Raw genomic sequence first — 12,458 nt, 5'->3', positions numbered from 1 at the left:
CATGTGTCAAGCACATTTGTACATTTGCTGCTATCATCATTTTCAAAATATTTTCTTTCTACTTGAGCCCTTGGTATTGCCTACTTATTTTTCCTCTCCCTCTCCCACCCTCCCTCCATCATGAACTCTTAAGCATTATTAGTTTTCACATCTTGCACTGACTAATGTCTCCCTTCACTCACATTTTTGTTGTCAATCCCCCTGGTAGGGGGTTATATGTTGTTCATTGTGTTGTTCAGTTCCCCCTTTCTCCTCCACCTTACACTTAAACTCCTGGTATGGATAGTCTCAATATTTGTCCTGAGGGATTTATCTGTCCTGGATTCCCTGTGTTTCCAACTCTCATCTGGACCCATGTACATGCTCTGTTCCAGCCATATTTGTAAGGTAGAATTGGGGTCATGATACTGCGGGGGAGGAAGCATTAATGAATTAGAGGACAATTTTGTTTCATTGATGCTACACCGCATCCTGAATGGCTCATCTCCTTCCCCCCCTCCCACGACCCATCTGTAAGGGGGTGTCCAATTACCTACAGATAGGCTTTGTGTCTCCACTCAACACTCCCCTCATTCACAATATGATTTTTTGCTCTGGGTCTTTGATGCCTGACACCTGATCCTGTAGACACCTCATGATCACACAAGTTCCATGTGGGATTTGTTGCTTCTGAGCTGGAAGGCCGCTTGCTTACCTTCAAGCCTTTAATACCCCAGATGCTATATCTTTTGTTAACCAGGCACCATCAGCTTTCTTCACCACATTTGTTTATGTGGCAGCTTTGTCTTCAGCGATCATATCGGGAAGGTACACATCATGGAATGCCCGGTGAATAGAACAAAATGTTCTTGCGTTCAGGGAGTACTTGAGTTGAGGCCTAATGTGTCTCTGCTACCTTAATACTAAACCAATAAATATATGTACATAGATCTACTTCCCCATTGTCATATATAAATATATTTACATATGTAAACGTCTGTGTTTAGAACTCCATAAATATTCTTTGCCTCCTAATTCTTTCTTCTATTTCATTTTACTTTCCTCTCATCCCACTATCATGTTCAGCCTTCATTTGAGTTTCAGTAATTACTCTCCATTACATTGCATTTGATGAAGACCTACCAGGCATCTTACATCCTCCTTGCCATCGATTTTAGATCACTTGTTATTCCCTTGTTCCTGTGTTTGTTAATACCCACTTCCTTTCCCCTAACTCCCGCTGCCCCTATGTTCCCCAGAAACATAAGTCCCGTTGTTTTCTCCTCCAGATTGTTTGTCCCACCTATCTTATCTAGATAGACCTGCAGAGAGAATAATATGCACAAATCTTGGCAATGTTTCTGGAGATGGTACTTCAGCCTTCACAGAATCTGTGTCATATGTGATAGCGACCATACTAATATATAAGACCCACTGTAGGCGTGGAGCATGGCTGATACAGGCCATGGCAGAACTAGTAAAAGCGAATCCTGAGTTTGGACAGTAGAATCTCAAAGACACCTTATTCTCCCTCAAATTTCCTTCAGACTCAACCAGTTGCATGTACACATGACAGTTGCAAGCACAGTATATGCTGCTCATGAAAACCATCACACATATCCACTGGCTCACATTCATAACTGCTCACACACACTTGTTCTTAATAAAATTACTTGTCAAAATTGCTGCCCGAAAAAACCTAGTTCAGCACAGACTCCATGAGGACTGTGTTCTTACAGATTGCTGAATGGAGACACCTGGAGACTAAGGGACTGAGGATCTTCTCCCAGATTGTATGTTTGGGGCTTGGATTATTTACATCAGCAGATGGATGGGATCCATTTATATATCCTCCTATTATAGAGCGACATCTAGGGTTGGATACCTCCTGAATGGCACTGTGGTAGGCACACATAAATGATTGTTCTAGTAGGATTTGATGGGAATAATATTTGAGAATAATTTCTTGTTATGTGATTGTGATACACAAAACACAGTCCGGTTCATATTATTTCCTATACCATAAGTTATTTATGTATAAATGTTTAAAGACGGTATGCATGCTTATTGCTGAGCTTATTTCACTCAACATATTTATGTGGGAATAGTCCAATAAATGTATATCTAGCCAGCATGAATTGATTTTAATGCACAATATCTTAGAGAATGAACATGTGTGTACCACAACTCATTTATCTATCCATTCATTTTTGGACATTTGGGTTGTTACTAGTTTCTGTTTTTTATTATGAAAACTACTATTCAGGTTGGAAAACAAAAAGAGAGAAGAAAAAAGGCAGTCACATTCTTATTATCACTCATCACAATAACAAACATGGCCACTCTGTAAACTTGTCTTGAACACAATTGTAAACTCATTAACATTAAAAACAACAACAAATATCGTAGTTTGAGAGACAGAGTTTCCATTAGGAAGGAAAAAGACCATGGTCTTAACTTCGCTGGAATTGATGTCACGTTTGACATTTAAACTGTATCAAGGTTAGTGAGAAACATTTAATATATAATTTAATGTTTCCTGTGTTAAAGTGAATAGGATCTCCCAGAACCCCATACTTTAGATAATACTTGTTTTATTGAAGAACATTCCCTTAAGATGTAGATAATAAACAGTAATAGATTTCCTTCTCTTCCCTTGATGGTGGCTAGGGTAGCAGGAGAGTAGTCACCGCCCAAATGCATCCCCACTTACCATGAGCAGAGCAAAATAATTGAAAGCGAGGTAGAAATTCATAAAATATATATACCTAAAAGGCACAAGTCAGAACCAGTTTGAAATAATGCCCAGAACCACCCCTCTTTGCTTTGTTTAGGCATGACATCTTGAATTTGAAAAGGAAGAACAGAAAATTCTTTAGCTGAAGGTACTGGGGAAAACCTTCTTTAGAAAAGGAATGAACAACTTGGAAGAAAAGGTGCTCTGTCCCACGAGAAAGGGCAGGCATAGCTGTTAGCCCAGTGCCTTTTCAGGAGGAAAGGAAAAGGTAGAAAGCCATATCTCAGATTCAGGTTCCGGATGCCTACCTAAGAATGAGGTTCCATCAAAACACCAAAGAAATGCCCCGTGGCCCAATTCGTGCCAAGATAGTGACCATCGTCAAGTAAAAATAACAGCAGCGTGCATCAGGGAATTTAAAATCGAGATTCTCTCCAGGGAGAATGCAAGTTAAGACAAAACCAAGCATAAAACTAAAAATGAGGTCATATGGAGGAATCTGAGACATTTGGTATTTTTAGTAAAAACAAATTTTACCTGTGATGGACATTGCATATAATTAAATACATATGGAGCTGCTTGACTATATTTTCATAAACTCTGAACATAAAATTCTAGCACAAAAATCCGCCAGGGAAAACATCGTACATGATACAATATAATGGTGTGTATGGTCATATTGAATATGCCCATCGATCCACAACAATAGCTATGGGTAATATAAAAGAGTAAGAAAAAGGTCATAGCTGATACAACATCAAATGAGATTCACACTCGACACAGAGATGGGTAACATGAAGTTAAATATGAAACTCAAACTAAATGTGATGATTATGCAACCAAATATCAAGGAAAGTGCCATCAAGTGTGTTACAAATAGTATCATAAACAAGGTCACACAGACGATGACCTAATAAAAAGAACAACAAAAAGTGAGGATTTATTTTTTGAGACAATTATAATAGAACAATAAAGAACTCTCCTAGAAAGTAATGCAATATATGTTCAAGGAAAACAAAGAATACACAGACAGGAAGACAATGGAGCAGAGTGCAGCTCAGACCCCTTTCTTCCCCTGGAGTTCTGGAGTCACACTGCCTTCTCCCGGCCTCCTTTCACAGTAATGCATGGCAGTGGCCTGCGCAGCAATGGGGCTCAGCCTTTAATGAATTTGACTCTAAAGGGGGTCACTGGAGATGTGCACTGAGGACATCAGAGTAGGAGCATTGTCTGTGCTCTCACCACTCCATAGCATCCAGACTCATAGCTGATTTAAGAAGATCTAGAGACAGAATGGGGTGGGGTGCACACAATGGATGTGAGTTTTACAAACCCTGGTCCAACCTCTGCAGCTGTACCTGGAGATTCAGACACTTGGAGATACATACCTGAGATATGTGATAAGATAAAGCATTCCCAAAACTTCACTTTGCAATACCTGAGCTACTCACCTCAGAGAGCTGCCCCAAGGAAGAGGAAGAAACGTACACATTCATAGGAATAAGTCCCATAATTCCAAGTATGATATCCAGAGTGAGTAAAAATTAAATTAAATAATACACCATGAGACTCAATCTGGTGCACTGATACTGAGAGGTACCTTTGTCATAAAATTTAAAAGGGGTTTATCTGGGATGAAAATGTTGACTATTTCCTCAGAGAATACAGTCCTGTCAATGACGTCTCTATTCACCAAGGACAAGGTCCAGTTTATCCAGGATACAGAAAGTGATGAGGAAGATGGTTGAGGAGGTGGACATGGCTCAGGATTGAGGATGACTTTAGGAATAAAGGCAATGATCTTTTACACTCAGCAACGTGTATATTTATAAGGTACTCACAGCAAATTCAAGCACATTTTTATCGTCAGATACACATTTTCTTTTGTGAATTAGATTATTAGATATTTAGAAGTAGCATTATTAGAGATTTAGATGTTTGAAGATCACCTAAATCTAGCAATCTCATTGACTTAACCCAAAGAGTCTACATATCAATGTTTTCTGGAAACAGGAATGGCTTTTGTATGTCACAAAAAGGAAGAGCTTTTGTTTAACAACTACACTGCTATGTCTACTCAAGAGTCACTGTAGTGTGGGAAGAGTACATGTCACCCTAAAGCAATTTATGGGAAGATGTTTCGTATACACAATTTCATCATACAAAATGTTATTTCTATTTAATCATAAATTTTATATAATATCTTATACTGAAATATGTGAAATTGTTCACTTAAGGTTGTGTGTCCCTAGATACTGGGAATGTGACTGATATCCTACAATAAATTAGCAGCAAAGCCACCAGAAGTAGGCTGACTTTATTAACAGTAAATATTTCGACCCTCTAGCTGAATCCAGACTCAGTGGGCTGACATTCTGTGGGATTGTGAAGGGGAAGATATAATATCTGACATGAAGAACTGAATGATCTCATTTGGTCCTAGAGATCTCCCTGAATCCTGAATTTACACAGATAATTTAGTGTCTGTCTTGACCAACATGAGCTGAAGGTTCTGAAATAGAGACAGATACAAAATATTAGCACCCAGATAATAAAATAAAATTTATGAGTATATGTATTTTCAGATAGGATTCCAGAAAAGACAATCTACTTTGAATGTATTTACTTGAACTTCATGAGAACTCTGATACAGGCAATGCCTGGCAGGGTCATTTCCTGTCCTTCAGGGACAGGCTGTTTTTTTCTGTAAGTCAGACTATATACTCCCGTTACAATATAATTTTTGAATTCACAGATACCAGGAGTAGGCACAGAATTGACATTTTCAAATTAGAGAGAGAGTCCCTAGGGAAACAGAGATTTAGAAGAATCCACAGATCCCCACCGGAAACCAGCCATGAAGCTCCAGCTCCACCTGCTCCTGGGTCTGAGTCCTGTGCTCTGTGGGTCGCGAGCGCCCCCTGGAGACCAATGTCCTCCCTGCACGGGAGGTTTTTGTCTGGGCTCTCACTGACTTCCCCACACTGTGTCACTTGCACAGTAATACGTGGTCGTGTTCTCGGTTTTCAAGCTGTTCATTTGAAGATAGAGGGTGTTCTTGGAGTTGTCTCTGGAGATGGTGAACAGACCCTTCACGGAGTCAGTGTACTTTATGTAACTACCATCACCACTAATGTATGCGACCCACTGCAGGCCCTTCCCTGGAGCCTGGCGGACCCAGTGCATGACAGAGTTACTGAAGGTGAATCCAGAGGCTGCACAGGAGAGTCTCAGAGACCCTCCAGGCTTTCTCAGATCGCCCCCAGACTCCACCAGCTGCACCTCACACTGGACACCTGCAAACACAGAGGCATCGTCATTAGGCGACACACATACAAACAAATACACTCACAATTACATACATACACAGCACGGTCTACAACGATTACCATGTAAAATGGCCAAAACGAAAGCCAAGTTTGGCACAATATTCATTATGTGTCTCTGGATTAGCTCCTGGTCACAAAGTGTAAACAGCAGAGACCCCAGAGACTGGGACTGTCCTCTGAGATCTCCCACATCAGGGGTTGTGGCAGGTTTATCAGCAGGCAGAGAGCTGCATTTGCATGTCCCCTGACATTTAGAAGCAGAGGAATAGAGAATATGGGCAAGAGTTCTCCGTCAGGCTCCAGAAACACAAGCACTCTCAAGGGAAAACAAAGTTTTTAAACAGGTTGTTTATCAAGCATTTCATTAGTTGCTACATATTATCAATAATTTTTAAAAAGTAGTTTTCTGTTTATAATCTCTATATTACATACACAACAACTTTGTGATATGACAGCTCACAATGCATCCCCTCTTCCCATTTAAGGTGTGGGTACATGTAATGATAATGGACGATTCTAAGATTTATTTCTTTCATGAAAACATTTTTTTCTGCCTTCCAAGGAATTTCTCCATTGAAGTGATATGTTTATACTGTGGGCATGAAGTTGTCCATAAAATATGTGAAATAAAAAAAGAAGAAGAATATATATGAAGTGGAGTCTCCTGTCTGGTTTCCAATGTGGGAGGTTCGGGTCCTCCCTCTTTTGCCCTAATCAGGAAAGTGGATGTTTGTCACCTTCCTTTGTCTTCTCACAGAGTCTGTCTTCATTTAATCAGCTTATGAATTGTGGTCTTTCAATTTCATGTATCTGAGTTCTTATACTTATTTATTTCCCCCTGCTACCTATGCTGATGCATGCCCATCCTTTTTTCTAGTTTCATTAAATGGAAACTGAGGTAATTAATGTCAGAGCTGTATTTCTATATTACACAGAAGTTTGTGGCTATGACTTCCCCACTACGTTCTCTTTGGTTGAATCCCACAGGCTATCATGTTGTGTTTTCATTTTCATTCAGCCCAATACAGCCCTGCAGGATGTACAATCATTAAATTCATGTCAGAGCTGTCAGGCATACATATCAATGTGGGCATCACTCACTCACATTCACACCCATCGAGTCAATGCAGACTCAGAGCTACCCTGTAGGACAGGGGAGAACTGCGCCTGAGTGTTTCTGAAACTGTAACTCTTTATGGGAGCAGAAAGCCCATTCTTTTTCCTGTGGAGCCACTGGTGATTTCAAACTGCTGACCTTCTGTTTTTCAGCCAAGTAAGTAACCACTACACCACCAGAACTCGTGTAATTGGGTATATTCATAAAATGTATAAATGAATGCATATTATAAAGTACATTGCAGTTTGTCATAAATACTAAGATGGCATATATCCATTGAGAAAAGATTTTAGAGGGAAGGAAACTCTAGAACCAAAGAGGAAGCTCTTTGCTCCCATGACACCATTATTGCCCTTGTCTGATAAACCTGTCCCTGTGCTTTGTACAACCCATTCTTGCAGTGAAATTTGTGTGTGGGATGGCACTGGGTCCTCTGACTGTCTGTCTCATGCAGTAATGGACAGCAGCTCCCTCAGTGGTCATTCAGTCATCTGCAAGATAACTGTTCTCTGGACATTTTTTGAGCTTGAGAGTCAATTCCTTTGATATGGGAGATTGTTTTCTGCTACAAAAACATACTGTTAACAGCTTTTCCAGCCTCGTCTGCAGCTTTTGGCAGATCCAGCTCTGGAAGTACACAGTCACCAGAGATTGCCACCCTTAAGGATACTCCATCATTCCTGAGCTCAAATCCTAATGCTGTACCTGTCAGAGGACAATTTATAGGGAGGAAAGCAACCAATACTGACAAATAATGGGAATCTCTTTAATGTCAGCCCACTGTTAGAATCACATGACACTACTGGAGAGAAGTAACCTCCAGGCTGAAGAATGTTCAAAGTGAAAACAAGAGCTTTGGACAAGGTCTCTGGAGGCTAGAGAACTCTGCCCACCACATAATTTTTCCTTGACTTTTGAGATTTAACTTGGAACTTGGATAAGAGGGCTGATGTGTGAAGCCCTGGGGATAGCATGGGGGAAGTAGAGAAGTGTCCAGTCTAATACCCTCCTCTTCCCTGGGGTCTTCATTTATTGGCAATCAAGAGCCTTAAGCTGAAGATAAGAGAAACCGTTGGTCCACAGTGAGCATAGACAGTGTAAATAAAATGTGATTTCATTAGAAACCATGAGTGATAGTGGACATTGATTCTACCCTGTTTTCGCATTTCTCAGCAAATTCTCTGGGGAGGTCACTCCTCTTTTTTATCCTAACATCTCACTTAACATCGGTTGGGACCGAACATGTGGTACAGTTTTGAGACTCAACATGGACGAAGAACATGACTACATACTTCACCAAAGAATACATTCAAGTTGCTAAGAAACACAGACAAAAATAAATTAACTCACATTACTAATTTGTGCCATCATTGTTAGATGATGTACAGTTGGATTTAGCTCATTCTGACGTTACAGAACACGTCCTGATCTATGGTATTCCCTCAACCTTTCTTCTGTTTGAACCCATTCTTACAGAGATCGTGTGAATCATACAGTGGAGGGTTGTTTGTTTTCTTCAAACATTTCTGTTTCAGAAATCCCACTAAGAAAGCACATGTTTCTCCAGGGACCGGCACTCCTGATTACATATGCAGAGTATATGGCAGGACACCTCCCCATTCTGGCTTCTAAAGAACATTCTGAGTATACTTCCTTCCAAACAGATATGTCGTTGTCATTCTCACAGGTATGGAATGTTACTGTTGTTCTCACAGTCCATACTTTTAATCCATTGATCTTTTCTAGGATTTCTTAGGTTCTCATTGCCCAGCTCTCCTGTGGGCTATATGAGGCCATTGACTATACCACGTGCCCCTGAGTTATCAAACAGATTTATTTTCTTTTAAAAAATCATTTTCCTGTACTATATATCCTTTGTGTCCTTTCATTCTCATTCTCTTCAAGGTGTTCATCAACATAAATTGTTCCATTTAATAGTGTCTCGCAAAGTTCTTATATTTTATTAGGATTTTAAAAAATAGATAGTTCTTTTAATTTAGTTTCAAGAAATTTGTCTAAGCTCATTGATTCAGGTTACCATTGTTTCAATTTTACTACTCTCATATTTCAGACTTATTTATTTCAGCTATTTAGTGTTTCTCTTTTGTATTTGTTTTCGGAGTTGTTGAATTATTCCTAAATTTTATCCATTCTGTTAGATATTTAAATTTTTTTCTTATATCTCCTTTTTTTGTTTTTGTTTTTATGTAGCTGTATTGGAAGCATTCCTACATTTGTTTAAAACAGCTGAACATCATTCTTCTGAACTCCATCATGAGGAACTCTAATGTGGAAAATCTCACGTGTCTGTAACTGTCTCTTTTGCTGGTCATATGGAAATGGACTTGATAGTATTTCCTTTGCACTAGTTGTAGCTGTGGAAAGTTCAAGTGTTGTAGCTATTGCACGTTGAAATTTATTCAGAGAAAGGATTGATAACAAACTAAAGATGGTCCCTAACTCCCTTCAGAGCCCCAGTCTCAGATTGGATTCTATAGTTGCCAGGGGATGGAAGCAAATGACAAAAATGGTGCCTTCTAAAAATTTTGTCTTGAAAGAAGGAAGAAATGAATGCCTGAGACATTCAAACTGCCCCCAAGTTATCCATCTCTGTCGCAGTGGAGAGATTGGAGCTTTCATCTTCATCCCAGATGAATGTCACAGCAAGACCCCAGGTCAATGTAAACCTTCCCTCTTTAACAGGGAACCGATGTGTGGCTTACCCATTTAAAAACTCCAGGGCTATCTTGGAAGTAGTACAGCCAGAATGCTCCTTAGAGGCGAGGTTGGTGAGATTTCATCTCCCATATTTTGGACAAGTTGTCAGAAGAGACCAGTCCTTCAAGAAGGACATCATTCCTGTTACAGTACAAGGTCAGTGAAAAAGAAGACCCTTAACAAGATGGATTGACATAGAGGCTGCAACAATGGCATCAAATATAAGAACAATTGAGAGGACGGTGCACAAGCAGGCAGCATTTCTTCAGTTGTACATAGGGTCTCTATGAGTAGGAACAGACTGAATGTCCCCAAACAACAACAGAGATGCGGTGATTTAACTAATCAAAACCTTTCTCATGCTATGTTCATCTAGGTTTGCCGTCTTCCTGAGGGAACTCTCTCTCAGGGAACAGGAGAGGAAGTGGCTCCACTGTCCTCCACAGCATGTGGGGATGGAGGACAGAACACCCCACTCCCTCTTTCAGTCCGGAGGAAAAGAGTGCTGGGTGAGGGATTGTACAGCATGGACTTTTCTTGCACCACCTAGAAATTGTCATTTTTTTCGGGCTACTTGAACAAGCTTGCTACCTCCAAAATGTCTGAAACGCAAAACTTAGGCTTTAATTCTTCTCTGTTTTTTAATGGTTATCTTGTTGTTTTTTTTTTTGCAGGAGGTGTTGTTGTTTGTTCTGAGATATTTACTTGGAATAGGTGGTTACTGAGTCTCTGGCTATGTTTCCCTAGAAGAATTTTGAACTCGTTCAAGGAATCAATTTTTACCATGTATGCTCAATGCAATCTGTGGTGTGATTTCTCATTTGTTTCTTAAATGGAGGCTTATCGTGCATGACAGTAATATGGCATCATTGAAAGCTTCAGTGGTTTCTCTGTACATCATGCTATGCTGAGAAAATAATCTAATAACTTGTCCTAAATATGGAAGAGCACGGAAATAAGATTGGAGCAAGCTTCATTAATAACCTGTAGAACGCAGATTACATAATGCTGCATGCCATACGGTAGTATGACTTGAAAAACTTAAAGATTAAGATCAGGGACTGGTGCCTTAACTATAGATTACAGCTTGATGAAAGAAAACTAAAATCCTCACTATGGGACCAAAACAAATTGCCACGAAAATGGAGATAGGATTGAAGTTGTCAAGGATTTCATCTCACTTGTATCTCCAGTCAATATTCACAGGAGCCATACAGGAGAGATGCATTTCCCTGGGCAAATCTGCTGCCCAAGACCACATTAAACATTTAAAAAGCAATGTCTATTTGAGGACTAACATGTACCAGGACCAAGCTATTTTAATATTAATAGTCTCATATGCCACTGAAAGTTGAACAATGAATGAGCATGTTTAAAGGGGAAACGATGTATTTTAATTATACTGCTGGTGAAGAATTCCATAGTGATAGATTGTCAATTGTATTTGGAAGTTTACAGTTATAATACTTTTCATAATGGATACTATGAATATTTCATCTTAAGAGTATCAGACATGTGTGGTGAGTTCAGTCCATCGAAAAGACATCATGCTTGATAAAGCATAAGGCCATTGAATAAAGGATGAGCTTCAACAAGATAGAACATCACAGTACTGCAACTGAGAGCTCAAACTTGACAACTGTGAGGATGAAGCAGGACCCATATGTGTTTCATTCTGTTTTATCTAAGGTTTCTATGAGACGGGAGGTACATGAAAATCAAACATAAAGAAGGGAAGGGGCACAAGTGGAGGGAGAAGCAGGGTGGGGAGAAACAGAGTTGATGGCACGGGGAACAAGGCACTAACCCACCCAGGGGGAGAGTATTGGTTGTATCTCCACAGAACTGGAACGGGCATACAGACTCCATCAGGACACGCCAAACCAGAAGAGCAACATAACACGCGGAATAATCCACAAAGAGACTGGACCATATGCCCGCCCTAACCAGAATTAGCCCGACCCCCACCATGGAAGGGAGCACCACAGAAAATGGAAACAGATCGTCTGGTGTGAGAAAGGAACTGACCTAGCACACCACACCCAGAAGGAAGCTGAAGCAAAGAAAGGAAGAGGAAAGGAGCGGAGCACAACTGGGCCCACCAAACTCAGAGAATGATGGCCCAGCTCAGAGCACCAAGTATACACCCAGTGTATAGCTGCCCCCACAGTGAGATGCGACATCCTGCACTGACCCATGCTCCTGCATGGGACAGCACCAGAGACATAGTGTGGGATGGGCGACTGAGCTGACCCCACCACACTGAGGCAAAACACTGGGAGTGTCCAGTGGAGTGGCAGGGAAGCAGAGAAAGGAGGTCCCGAAGGAAGGCAAATGATGGACTCGGGGCCAGGACTTGGCACCCCATTAGACTCGTCCGGAAAATGCTCCTAAAGGTCAACAAACAGACCTTGATCTACTAACAGGCTTTTTTTTCCTCTTTCTTTTTTGGCAGCCTATATGTTTGTTTGTTTTCCCCTTTTTTCTCTTCTTTTAAATTTTGTATGTCAGTGGCTTTTTTGTTTGTTAGCTTGTCGGTGTTGCAGCCGTCGTCGCCATGTTCTTATGTGCCACTTTG

The 12,458-nt window shown here is 40.4% G+C and overlaps 1 pseudogene and 1 gene segment (V, D, J or C); both read right to left on the bottom strand.

The window, feature by feature from the left end:
* Positions 1–5,389, bottom strand: part of LOC115871601 — a 6,659-nt pseudogene extending 1,270 nt beyond the window's left edge.
* Positions 5,390–5,683: 294 nt separating this feature from the next.
* Positions 5,684–6,151, bottom strand: LOC101647513. The segment is given in 2 exon segments: positions 5,684–6,012; positions 6,106–6,151. Coding segments are annotated over 2 exon segments (375 nt in total).
* Between the last annotated feature and the right edge of the window lie 6,307 nt (positions 6,152–12,458).

Source organism: Echinops telfairi, unplaced genomic scaffold (assembly GCF_000313985.2).
Source record: "Echinops telfairi isolate 266 unplaced genomic scaffold, ASM31398v2 ScPeMD7_6631;HRSCAF=7566, whole genome shotgun sequence".
NCBI lineage: Eukaryota > Metazoa > Chordata > Mammalia > Afrosoricida > Tenrecidae > Echinops > Echinops telfairi.
The sequence above is the reverse complement of the archived record's forward strand: the minus strand, read 5'-3'. Positions and strand labels throughout refer to the sequence as shown.